Here is a 14,126-nt window from a genome sequence, read left to right on the forward strand (position 1 = left end):
TGCAAGACCTGAAGATGGATCACATTACAGAACTCTTTGCAGACGCTCCCCAGTACTAACCCAGAGCCTGGTAGCTCTGCCGGGTGGCTGGAAACAGAAGAGCAAAACCAATAACTACAATTTGGATATTAAAAAACCCCATTCCTAGTGAAATGGAGAGAACACCATATCAAGGGAGCACCCTGTGGGACAAAAAAATCTGAACAGCAGCCCCTAAATCCCTGATCTTCCCTCTGACATAGTCTACCCAAATGAGAAGGAACCAGAAAAACAATTCTAGTAATATGACAAAACAAGATTCTTTAACACCGCCAAAAGATCATACCAGCACACGAGCAATGAACCCAAACCAAGATGAAATCTCTGAATTGCCAGAAAAAGAATTCAGAAGGTCAAATTTTAAGCTAATCAAGGAGGCACCAGAGATAGGTGAAGTCCAACTTAAAGAAATTAAAAACATGATACAGGATATGAAAGGAAAATTCTTCAGTGAAATATTAAATAAATAGCATAAATAAAAAACAATCACAACTTCTGGAAATCAAGGACACAATTAGAGAAATGCAAAATTCACTTGAAAGTCTCAGCAACAGAATTGCACAAGCAGAAGAAAGAACTTCAGAGCTTGAAAACAAGGCTTTTTAATTAATCAAAGACAAAGAAAAATGATTTTTGGTTTTTTTTTTTGAGACAAATTCCCACTCTGTCACCCAGGCTGGAGTGCAGTGGTGCGATCTCGGCTCACTGCAAGCTCCGCCTCCCGGGTTCACGCCATTCTCCTGTCTCAGCCTCCCTAGTAGCTGGGACTACAGGCGCCCGCCACCACGCCCAGCTAATTTTTTTTGTATTTTTAATAGAGACGGGGTTTCACCGTGTTATCCAGGATGGTCTCGATCTCCTGACCTTGTGATCCACCCGCCTTGGCCTCCCAAAGTGCTGGGATTACAGGCGTGAGCCACTGCGCCCAGCCAGAAAAATGAATTTTGAAAAGTGAATAAAGCCTCCAAGAAATTTGGGACTATGTTAAATATCCAAACCTAAGAATAATTGGTGCTCCTAAGGAAGAAGAGAAATCTAAAAGTTTGGAAAACATATTTGAGGGAATAATTGAGGAAAACTTCCCCAGCCTTGCTAGAGATCTAGCAAATACATCCAAATACAAGAAGCTCAAAGAACACCTGGGAAATTTATCACAAAAGATCATTGCCTAGGCATATAGTCATCAGGTTATCTAAAGTCAAGACAAAGGAAAGAATCTTAAGAGCTGTGAGGCAAAAGCATCAGGTAACCTATAAAAGAAAACCTATCAGATTGACAGCAGATTTCTCAGCAGAAACCCTACAGACTCGAAGGGATTGAGGTCCAATTTTTAACTTCCTTAAACAAAACAGTTATCAGCCCAGAATTTTGTATCCAGAGAAACTAAGCTTCATAAATGAAGGAAAGAAGGTATTTTCCAGACAAATACTGAGAGAGTTCACCACTACCAAGCCAGCACTACAAGAACTGGTAAAAGGAGCTCTAAATCTTGAAACAAATCCTCCAAATCCAATAAAATAAAATCTCCTTAAAACATAAATCTCACAGAACCTATGTAACAATAACACAATGAAAAAGAATCAAGGTATTCAGGCAACAAATAGCATGATCAATAGAATAGTACCTCACATCTCAATACTAGCATTGAATATAAATGGCCTAAATACTCCACTTAAATGATACAGAGTGACAGAATGGATAAGAATTTACCAACCAAGTTTCTGTTGTCTTCAGAAGACTCACCTAACACATAAGAACTCACATAAACTTAAGGTAAAGGGGCCAGGTTTTTCACAGGCTACATAAATAACACACCTGGTCAAACCAATCCCCTGGGCCCTATGCAAACCAGAAACCACCTCCTCCAGCCTCCCGATATAATAAACTACCTTTCTGCCACACATGGGGTTTCTTTTTGTTCCAAGCCCCCCTCCCTTGTCTCTGTACAGGGAAGCTGTTCTCTTCTTCTTTCTTGCCCATTAAACTTTTCGCTCCTTACAACCACTCCACGTGTGTCTGTGTCCTGTCAGCACAAAACCAAAAACCCTGGTGTTCCTCCAGTCATCAAAGCCATATCAAGACCACAGTGGAATAAAATTGGAAATGAACTCCAAAAGGAACCCTCAAAATCATGCAAATACATGGAAATTAAATAACCTGCTCCTAAATGATCATTGGTCAACAATGAAATCAAGATGGAAATTAAAAAATTATTTGAACTGAACAATAATAGTGACAAAACCTATCAAAAACTCTGGGATACAGCAAAAGCAGTGCTAAGAGAAAAGTTCATAGCATTAAATCCCTACTACATCAAAAAGTCTGAGGCCGGGCTTGCTGGCTCATTCCTGTAATCCCAGCACTTTGGGAGGCTGAGGCAGGCAGATTGCCTGAGCTCAGGAGTTTGCAGCCAGCCTGGGCAACACAGTGAAACCACATTTCTACTAAAATTCAAAAAATTAGCCAGGCATGGTGGTGTGTGCCTGTAGTCCCAGCTACTCGGGAGGCTGAGGCAGGAGAATTGCGTGAACCATGGAGGCAGAGGTTGCAGTGAGCTGAGATCACGCCACTGCACTCCAGCGTGGGTGACAAAGCAAGACTCTGTCTCAAAAAAAAAAAAAAAGAGAAATTCTGAAAGAGCACAAATATATACAATCTAAAGTCACACCTCACAGAACTGGAGAAGCAAAAACAATCCAAACCCAAACTCAGCAGAAGAAAAGAAATAATGAAGATCAGAATAGAACTAAATGGAATTGAAACAAACAAACAAACAAACAAACAAAAACAACAGATAAATGAAATAAAAAGCTGGTTAGACAAAGATTAACCAAGAAAAGAAGACAGAAGATCCAAATAAGCTTAATTGAAAACGAAATGGGAGATATTTCAACTGATAACAGAGAAATACAAAAGATTATTCAAGGATACTATGAACACCTTTGAGCACATAAACCAGAAAATCTAGAGGAGATGGATAAATTCCTAGAAATATGTAACCCTCCTAGATTAAACCAGGAAGATACAGAATCTCTGAACAGACCAATAACAAGCAGCAAGATTGAAATGGTAATAAAAAAATTGCCCACCAAAAAAAGTCCAGGATCAGACAGATTCACAGCTGAATTCTATCAGACATTCAAAGAAGAATTGGTACCAATCTATTGATACTATTGATACTATTGATCAATTGATACTATTGATCTATTGATACTATTGATACTATTCCAAAAGATAGAGAAAGAGGGAATTCTCCCTAAAGCATTCTGTGAAGCCAGTATCACCCTAATACCAAAACCAGGGTAGGACATAACAAAAAAAGGAAACTGCAGACCAGAAGAAAACTGCATATCCCTGATGCACATAGATGCAAAAATCCTCAACAAAATACTAGCAAACTGAATCCAACAGCATATCAAAACAGTAATTCACCATGATCAAGTGGGTTTTATACCAGGGATCCAGGGATAGTTTAACATATATAAGTCATAAATGTGACACACTACATAAACAGAATTAAAAATAATAATTACATGATCATCTCAATAGATGCAGAAAAAGCATTTGACAAAATCCAGCATCCCTTTATGATTAAAGCCCTCAGGAAAAGTGGCATAGAAAGGAAATACCTTAAGGTAATAAAAACCATCTACAACAAACCCACAGCCAACATTATACTGAACAGGGAAAAGTTGAAAGCATTCCCCCTGAGAACTGAAACAAGACAAGGATGCCCACTTTCACCACTTCTATTCAACATAGTACTCGAATTCCTTGCCAGAGCAATCAGTCAAGAGAAAGAAATAAAGAACATCCAAATCAGTAAAGAGGAAGCCAAACTGTCACTCTTTGCTGATGATATGATCTTATACTTAGAAAACCCTAAAGACTCATCTGAAAACCTCCTAGAACTGGTAAATGAATTCAGCAAAGTTTCAGGGAACAAAATTGATGTACACAAATCAGTGGCTCTGCTATATGCCAACAGCAGCTAAGCAGAGAATCAAATCAAGAACTCAACCTCTTTCACAACAGCTGCAAAAATAAATAAATAAACTATTTAGGAATATATCCAACCAAGGATGTGAAAGACCTCTTACAAGGAAAACTACAAAACCGTGCTGAAAGAAATCACAGATGACACAAAAAAATGGAAACACAACCGATGCTCATGGATATGTAGAATCAATATTGTGAAAGTGACCATACTGCCAAAAGCAATCTACAAATTCAATGCAATTTCCATCAGAATACCACAATCATTCTTCACAGAACTAGAAAAAAAATCATGAAATTCATATGGAACCACAAAAGAGCCCAAATAGCCAAAGCAAGACTAAGCAAAAAGAATAAATCTGGAGGCATCACATTACCCAACTTCAAACCACACTATAGGCCATAGTCACCAAAACAGCATGGTACTGATATGAAAACAGGCACATAGACCAATGGAACAGAAGAGAGAACCTAGAAATAAAGCCAAATACTTACAGCCAATTGATCTTCAACAAAGCAAACAAAAACAAAGTGGGGAAAGGATACTCTATTCAACAAATGGTGCTGGGATAATTGGCAAGCCACATATGGAAGAATGAAACTGGATTCTCATCTCTTACCTTCCACAAAAATCAACTCAAGATGGATCAAAGACTTAAATCTAAGACCTGAATCCATAAAGATTCTAGAAAATAATATGGGAAAAACCCTTTTAGACATTGGCTTAGGCAAAGACTTCATGACCAGGAACCCAAAAGCAAATGCAACAAAAACAAAGATAAATAGATGGAACTTAATTAAACTAAAAAGCTTCTGCGCAGCAAAAGAAATAATCAGTAGAGTTAACAGACAATCCACAGAGTGAGAGAACATCTTCAAAATCTATATATATGACGAAGAACTAATATCCAGGATCTACAAAGAACTCAAACAAATCAGCAAGAAAAAAAAATCCCATCAAAAAGTGGGCTAAAGACATGAGTAAACAATTCTCAAAAGAAGATATACAAATGGCCAACAAGCATATGAAAAAATTCTCAACATCACTAATTATCAGAGAAATGCAAATCAAAACCACAATGTGAAACCACCTCACTCCTTCAAAAATGGCTATAATCAAAAAATAAAAAAAAATAGATGTTCACGTGGAAGCATTGAAAAGGGAATATTTTTACACTCCCATCAACACCACTATGGAACCACTATGGAAAACAGTGTGGGGATTCCTTAAAGAACTAAAAAGTAAATCTACCATTTGATCCAGCAATCCCACTACTAGGTATCTACGCAGAGAAAAATAAATCACTATATGAAAAGGATATTTATACACACATGTTCATAGCAGCACAGTTTGCAATTGCAAAAACATGGAACCAGCCCAAATGCCCATCAATTAACAGGTGGATAAAGAAAATGTGATATATATATATGATCGAATACTACTCAGCCATAAAAAGGAATGAAATAATGGCATTCACAGCCACCTGGAAGGAATTGGAGACCATTATTCTACATTATTCTAAGTGAAGTAACTCAGGAATGGAAAACCAAACATCATATATTCTCACTCATATGTGAGAGCTAAGCTATGAGGACACAAAGGCATAAGAATGATACACTGGACATTGGGGACTCGGGGGAAAGTGTGGGTGGGTGTTGAGGGATAAAAGACAGCACACTGGGCACAGTGTACACAGCTCGGGTGATGGGTGCACCAAAATCTCAGAAATCACCACTAAATAACTTATTCTTGTGACCAAACACTACCTGTTCCCTAAAAACCTATTGAAATTTTAAAAAATTTAAATAAAAATAAAATAAAAAAATAGAATGGCTTTAACGAAACACCTCACAATGTCAAGTGCTGATGAAGATATGGAACAACTAGAACTCTCATACACTGCTAGAGGGGCTGCAGATGGTATAGCCATAGCCACCGTGGGAAACAGTCTGGCTGATGCAGAGACAGTTAAATATATAACCCATAGGATTCAGCAGTTTCCTCTCTTTGTACTTACCCAAGAGAAATGAAAACTTATATTCACATCAAAATCTGTACGTGAATGTTCATAGCAGTTCCGCTTATAATTGCCAAAAACAATTAAAATGCCTTTCAGTTTTATAAATGAATAAACAGTGGTTCATCCATTCGGTAGAATACTCAGCATTAAAAAAAGGAATTAAAAAACCCATTAAAACAGCATTTAGAAAAAGAATGTGCAAAGAAGCCAAATATTTACTCTTGTATTAACATAATAGTCAATTGCAGAAAGTACAGCCAAATAGAGGCCACACTGGAGAAATAGGAAGATAAATTTAGTCTCCCTACAGTGCTTTTAGAAGTTTAAAACACAGCCCTAAAACTTTTTTTTTTTTTTTTTTTTTACTTTTTTTTAGAGACAGTGTCTCGCTCTGTCGCCTAGGCTGGGGTGCAGTAGCTCACTGCAGCCTTGAACTCATGGGCTCATGCAATCCTGCCTCAGCCTACCAAATAGCTGAACCTCAGCTATGTGCCACTATGCCTGGCTAATTTTTATAAAAAAATTTTTTTAGAGGCAGGGGTCTTACTGTGTTACCCAGGCTGGTCTCTAACTCCTAGCCTTAAGTGATCCTTTCACCTTGGCCTGCTAAAGGGCTAGATTACAGATGTGAGCCACTGCACACAGCCAAACTTAGTTTTTTGGCTTTTTTTTTTTTTTTTTTAAATAAGCAGCTTGCAATTTAAAAAATACAATTTCTTTTCAATCAATTGTGAGTACTTTTGTGAGCCAGCAGCACTAGGCCACAGTGGAGCCAGTCTGACCTTTTATTCGGCTTCCAGGGCAGCAACACTCTTGTTTATGCAGCTAAAAGGGTATTACCCTTCCTGATACAGAAGAAAAATGCAAGTCTTGGAATGCTAGGCTGCACATACTCCTGTATAACCTGAAAGAAGTTTTCTCTGAATGAAGAAAAACACCAAATATAAATGTGCCTCAGTTTTTTCATGTTTAACATGAAGATGATACTACCTACTTCAGACAGTGGTGAGGTTTAGAGATAATCATGTAAACTGATTAGAAATGTGCCTGGCACAAAGTAAGTATGCAATTCATCTTAACTATTATTATCTAATCCAAAATGTACTATAAGTGTTCAGGCATCCAGTAAAATCTAATCACCACATTAGAAAAATTGCATGAGAAAATTCATTCAGTTTTTCAATTTGCTTTCACCTTCTGACTTGGGTTAGAAGAGAGTCAGGGAAATGATGGTTTCTTTAGTTCCCAAGCAGGTGGGAAAGGAGGAGGCCCTGTATGTCAGGGTGATGGGCAGGGAAACCACAGAAAGGAGCCATAGGATGTGTGACAAGGCTGATGGCAAAGGCTGAAGTATTAAGGATTGGAGGATCAAGGATTTGTGGGGTCAGTGCTTCACTGGGACGTTCTCTTGTTCCAGGGCCATTTATCCAGTTATCTTCCATTTTTAAGTAATATTTGCTGCTAATATCAGTGTTTCTCTGTTCGGCAAACATACAGCTCTTTTGAAAATTTTCTGTGATATTTAATATTACCTAACTTTGGAGAACCCAGATGTGGAAAACTCCCCTACCATGTTCCTTCCTCTTGTTTTTGTATGTATATTCTCCCTGTTTTGGGTGTGGGGAGGGGAAGGAGGATGCCAAAGTATGTACGGGTACATGATATTCTGGGTAATTTTCTAAGATATTATTTGTAATACTTACTGTAATAATAATGTATCCTGAAATTTTTTCAAATTTTTAAATTAATGTACATACAAAATGGTATATAACTGTTTTGAGGTGACATAATCTATTGCACTATTGATTAAACTATCATAAATCAATAATGCTTTTAAGCCCTAGATCCTAAAATTTGAGAATAATTTGTAGAATCATAATTCTTTTTTTTAAGGTAAAAGAGTTGTATTTCTTTTTTTAATATATATATTTTTTATTATACTTTAAGTTATAGGGTACATGTGCACAACATGCAGGTTTGTTACATATGTATACATGTGCCATGTTGGTGTGTTGCACCCATTAACTCGTCATTTACATTAGGTATATCTCCTAAGGCTACCCCTTCCCCCACCCCACAACAGGCCCTGGTGTGCAATGTTCCCCTTCCTGTGTCCAAGTGTTCTCATTGTTCAATTCTTACCTGTGAGTGAGAAGATGCGATGTTTGGTTTTTTGTCCTTGCCATAGTTTGCTGAGAATGATGGTTTCCATCTTCATCCATGTCCCTACAAAGGACATGAACTCATCATTTTTTATGGCTGCATAGTATTCCATGCTGTATATGTGCCACATTTTCTTAATCCAGTCTATCATTGTTGGACATTTGGGTTGGTTCCAAGTCTTTGCTATTGTGAGTAGTGCCGCAATAAACATATGTGTGCATGTGTCTTTATAGCAGCAAGATTTACAATCCTTTGTGTATATACCCAGTAATGGGATGGCTGGGTCAAATGGTATTTCTAGTTCTAGATCCCTGAGGAATCACCACACTATCTTCCACAATGGTTGAACTAGTTTACAGTCCCACCAACAGTGTAAAAGTGTTCCTATTTCTCCACATCCTCTCCAGCACCTGTTGTTTCCTGACTTTTTAATGATCGCCATTCTAACTGGTGTGAGATGATTGTGGTTTTGGTTTGCATTTCTCTAATGGCCAGTGATGATGAGCATTTTTTCATGTGTCTGTTGGCTGCATAAACGTCTTCTTTTGAGAAGTGTCTGTTCATGTCCTTCGCCCACTTGTTGATGGGGTTGTTTGTTTTTTTCTTGTAAATTTGTTTGAGTTCTTTGTAGATTCTGGATATTAGCCCTTTGTCAGATGAGTAGATTGCAAAAATTTTCTCCCATTCTGTAGGATGCCTGTTCACTCTGATGGTAGTTTCTTTTGCTGTACAGAAGCTCTTTAGTTTAATTAGATCCCATTTGTCAATTTTGGCTTTTGTTGCCATTGCTTTTGGTGTTTTAGACATGAAGTCCTTGCCCATCCCTATGTCCTGAATGGTAATGCCTAGGTTTTCTCCTAGGGGTTTTATAGTTTTAGGTCTAACATTTAAGTCTTTAATCCATCTTGAATTAAGTTTTGTATAAGGTGTAAGGAAGGGATCCAGTTTCAGCTTTCTACATATGACTAGCCAGTTTTCCCAACACCATTTGTTAAATAGGGAATCCTTTCCCCATTGCTTGTTTTTGTCGGGTTTGTCAAAGATCAGATAGTTGTAGATGTGTGGTATTATTTCTGAGGGCTCTGTTCTGTTCCATTGGTCTATATCTCTGTTTTGGTACCAGTACCATGCTGTTTTGGTTGCTGTAGCCTTGTAGTATAGTTTGAAGTCAGGTAGCGTGTTGCCTCCAGCTTTGTTCTTTTGGCTTAGGATTGACTTGGCAATGTGGGCTCTTTTTTGGTTTCATATGAACTTTAAAGTAGTTTTTTCCAATTCTGTGAAGAAAGGCATTGGTAGCTTGATGGGGATGGCATTGAATCTGTAAATTACCTTGGGCAGTATGGCCATTTTCATGATATTGATTCTTCCTATCCATGAGCATGGAATGTTCTTCCATTTGTTTGCGTCCTCTTTTGTTTCATTGAGCAGTGGTTTGTAGTTCTCCTTGAAAAGGTCCTTCACATCCCTTGTAAGTTGGATTCCTAGATATTTTATTCTCTTTGAAGCAATTGTGAATGGGAGTTCACTCATGATTTGGCTCTCTGTCTGTGATTGGTGTATAAGAATGCTTGTGATTTTTGCACACTGATTTTGTATCCTGAGACTTTGCTGAAGTTGCTTATCAACTTAAGGAGATTTTGGGCTGAGACAATGGGGTTTTCTAAATATACAATCGTGTCATCTGCAAACAGGGACAATTTGATTTCTTCTTTCCTAATTGAATACCCTTTATTTCTTTCTCTTGCCTGATTGCCCTGGCCAGAACTTCCAACACTATGTTGAATAGGAGTGGTGAGAGAGGGCATCCCTGTCTTGTGCCAGTTTTCAAAGGGAATGCTTCCAGTTTTTGCCCATTCAGTATGATATTGGCTGTGGGTTTGTCATAAATAGCTCATTATTTTGAGATATGTCCCATCAATACCTAATTTATTGAGAGTTTTTAGCATGAAGGGCTGTTGAATTTTGTTGAAGGCCTTTTCTGCATCTATTGAGATAATCATGTGGTTTTTATCTTTGGTTCTGTTTATATGCTGGATTATGTTTATTGGTTTGCATATGTTGAACCAGCCTTGCATCCCAGGGATGAAGCCCACTTGATCATAGTGGATAAGCTTTTTGATGTGCTGCTGGATTCGGTTTGCCAGTATTTTATTGAGGATATTTGCATTGATGTTCATCAGGGATATTGGTCTAAAATTCTCTTTTTTTGTTGCATCTCTGCCAGGCTTTGGTATCAGGATGATGCTGGCCTCATATAATAAGTTAGGGAGGATTCCCTCTTTTTCTATTGATTGGAATAATTTCAGAAGGAATGGTACCAGTTCCTCCTTGTACCTCTGGTAGAATTCGGCTGTGAATCCATCTGGTCCTGGATTTTTTTTGGTTGGTAAGCTGTTAATTATTGCCTCAATTTCAGAGCCTGTTATTGGTCTATTCAGAGATTCAACTTCTTCCTGGTTTAGACTTGGGAGGGTGTATGTGTCCAGGAATTTATCCATTTAATCTAGATTTTCTAATTTATTTGCGTAGAGGTGTTTATAGTATTCTCTGATGGTAGTTTGTATTTCTGTGGGATTGATGGTGATATCCCCTTCATCATTTTTTATTGCATCTGTTTGATTCTTCTCTCTTTTCTTCTTTAATAGTCTTGCTAGTGGTCTATTGATTTTGTTGATTTTTTCAAAAAACCAGCTCCTGGATTCATTGACTTTTTGAAGGGTTTTTTGTGTCTCTATCTCCTTCAGTTCTGCTCTGATCTTAGTTATTTCTTGCCTTCTGCTAGCTTTTGAATGTGTTTGCTCTTGCTTTTCTAGTTCTGTTAATTGTGATGTTAGGGTGTCAATTTTAGATCTTTTCTGCTTTCTCTTGTGGGCATTTAGTGCTATAAATTTCCCTCTACACACTGCTTTAAATGTGTCCCAGAGATTCTGATATGTTGTGTCTTCATTCTCATTGCTTTCAAAGAACATCTTTATTTCTGCCTTCATTTCATTATGTACCCAGTTGTCATTCAGGAGCATATTGTTCAGTTTCCATGTAGTTGAGCAGTTTTGAATGAGTTTCTTAATCCTGAGTTCTAGTATGGTTGCACTGTGGTCTGAGAGACAGTTTGTTATTATTTCTGTTCTTTTACATTTGCTGAGGAGTGCTTTACTTCCAACTATGTGGTCAGTTTTGGCATAGGTGCGGTGTGGTTCTGAGAAGAACGTATATTCTGTTGATTTGGGGTAGAGAGTTCTGTAGATGTCTATTAGGTCCGCTTGGTGCAGAGCTGAATTCAATTCCTGGATATCCTTGTTAACTTTCTGTCTCGTTGATCTGTCTAATGTTGACAGTGGGGTGTTAAAGTCTCCCATTATTATTGTGTGGGAGTCTAAGTCTCTTTGTAGGTCTCTAAGGACTTGCTTTATGAATCTGGGTGCTCCTGTATTGGGTGCATATATATTTAGGATAGTTAGCTCTTCTTGTTGAATTGATCCCTTTACCATTATGTAATGGCCTTCTTTGTCTCTTTTGATCTTTGTTGGTTTAAAGTCTGTTTTATCAGAGACTAGGATTGCAACCCCTGCATTTTTTTGTTTTCCATTTGCTTGGTAGATCTTCCTCTATCCCTTTATTTTGAGCCTATGTGCGTCTCTGCACGTGAGATGGGTCTCCTGAATACAGCACACTGATGGGTCTTGACTCTTTATCCAATTTGCCAGTCTGTGTCTTTTAATTGGAGCATTTAGTCCATTTACATTTAAGGTTAATATTGTTATGTGTGAATTTGATCCTGTCATGATGTTAGCTGGTTGTTTTGCTCATTAGTTGATGCAGTTTCTTCCTAGCATCGATGGTCTTTACAACTTGGCATGTTTTTGCAGTGGCTGTTAGCAGTTGTTCCTTTCCATGTTTAGTGCTTCCTTCAGGAGCTCTTTTAGGGAAGGCCTGGTGGTGACAAAATCTCTCAGTATTTGCTTGTCCGTAAAGGATTTTATTTCTCCTTCACTTATGAAGCTTAATTTGGCTGGATATGAAATTCTGGGTTGAAAATTCTTTTCTTTAAGAATGTTGAATATTGGCCCCCACTCTTTTCTGGCTTGTAGAGTTTCTGCCAGGAGATCCACTGTTAGTCTGATGGGCTTCCCTTTGTGGGTAACCCGATCTTTCTCTCTGGCTGCCCTTAATATTTTTTCCTTCATTTCAACCTTGGTGAATCTGACAATTATGTGTCTTGGAGTTGCTCTTCTCGAGGAGTATCTTTGTGGCGTTCTCTGTATTTCCTGAATTTGAATGTTGTCCTGCCTTGCTTGGTTGGGGAAGTTCTCCTGGATAATATCCTGCAGAGTGTTTTCCAATTTGGTTCCATTCTCCCTGTCACTTTCAGGTACACCAATCAGACGTAGATTTGGTCTTTTCACATAGTCCCATGTTTCTTGGAAGCTTTGTTCATTTCTTTTTATTCTTTTTTCTCTAAACTTCTCGCTTCATTTCATTCATTTGATCTTCAATCACTGATACCCTTTCTTCCAGTTGATCGAATCAGTTGCTGAAGCTTGTGCATTCGTCATGTAGTTCTCGTGCTGTGGTTTTCAGCTCCATCAGGTCCTTTAAGGACTTCTCTGCATTGGTTATTCTAGTTAGCCATTTGTCTAATCTTTTTTCAAGGTTTTTAACTTCTTTGCGATGGGTTCGAACTTCCTCCTTTAGCTTGGAGAAGTTTGATCCTCTGTAGCCTTCTTCTCTCAAATCATCAGAGTCATTCTCCATCCAGCTTTGTTCCATTGCTGGTGAGGAGCTGCGTTCCTTTGGAGGAGGAGAGGTGCTGTGATTTTTAGAATTTTCAGTTTTTCTGTTCTGGTTTTTCCCCATCTTTGTGGTTTTATCTACCTTTGGTCTTTAATGATGGTGACATACAGATGGGTTTTTGGTGTGGATGTCCTTTCTGTTTGTTAGTTTTCCTTTTAACAGTCAGGACCCTCAGCTGCAGGTCTGTTGGAGTTTGCTGGAGGTCCACTCCAGACCCTGTTTGCCTGGGTATCAGCAGCGGAGGCTGCAGAACAGCGAATATTGCTGAACAGCAAATGTTGCTGTCTGATCGTTCCTCTGGAGGTTTTGTCTCAGAGGGGTACCCGGCCCTGTGAGGTGTCAGTCTGCCCCTACTGGGGGGTGCCTCCCAGAAAGGCTACTTGGGGGTCAGGGACCCACTTGAGGAGGCAGTCTGTCCGTTCTCAGATCTTAAACTCCATGCTGGGAGGACCACTACTCTCTGTAAAGCTGTCAGACAGGGACATTTAAGTCTGCAGAAGATTCTGCTACCTTTTGTTTGGCTATGCCCTGCCCCCACAGGTGGAGTCTACAGAGGCAGGCAGGCTTCCTTGAGCTGTGGTGCTCTCCACGCAGTTCCAGCTTCCTGGCCGCTTTGTTTACCTACTCAAGCCTCAGCAATGGCGGGCGCCCCTCCCCATAATTCTTATCCTTGCATTTGAAAATCAAGCTCATGCTTCTCCAAATTATCTTCTAAAAATTAATTCATGTGAAAATTGTGTTCTAGGAATTAATTTTACACAAGTCTAAGTTTATATATTCATTTTATTTATGAAAGCATAAAGATAATGGCATTAATCATTTGAAAGAGAACATTGGAACACTTTTAAAAATGTCTTGGAAGAACTTTTCTAGAAAGAACATAAAATGTCACATGTTTTTAATAGCCATCTTAAAATATTCTTGTTTAGCTCTGCAATGGAGGATCAGTGACTGACCTTGTGAAAGGATTTCTGAAGAGGGGTGAAAGAATGAGTGAGCCTCTAATTGCCTATATTTTACATGAAGCACTAATGGTAAGGCAATTTAAATTGTATGTGCATTAATTATGAAGCAGTTCCAGTTAAAAAATGTAGATCCTATTTTTAGAAAAATGTC

General features: G+C 38.4%; 1 protein-coding gene across 14 annotated transcripts in view; it reads left to right on the forward strand.

Moving 5' to 3' along the window:
• Positions 1 to 14,126, forward strand: part of MYO3A (myosin IIIA) — a 285,436-nt gene that overhangs the window by 49,301 nt on the left and 222,009 nt on the right. For all 14 annotated transcript variants that reach the window (XR_612315.3, XM_008974870.3, XM_003821407.4 and 11 more), the window contains one exon: positions 13,940 to 14,044. Coding sequence is in view for 13 of the 14 variants with exons in the window: in XM_008974870.3 (XP_008973118.1) it covers positions 13,940 to 14,044 (105 nt within the window). In the remaining variant the exon portion in view is untranslated. The remainder of the gene's footprint in view (positions 1 to 13,939; positions 14,045 to 14,126) is intronic.

The sequence above is a fragment of the Pan paniscus genome, chromosome 8 (assembly GCF_029289425.2).
Source record: "Pan paniscus chromosome 8, NHGRI_mPanPan1-v2.0_pri, whole genome shotgun sequence".
Classification (NCBI taxonomy): Eukaryota; Metazoa; Chordata; class Mammalia; order Primates; family Hominidae; genus Pan; species Pan paniscus.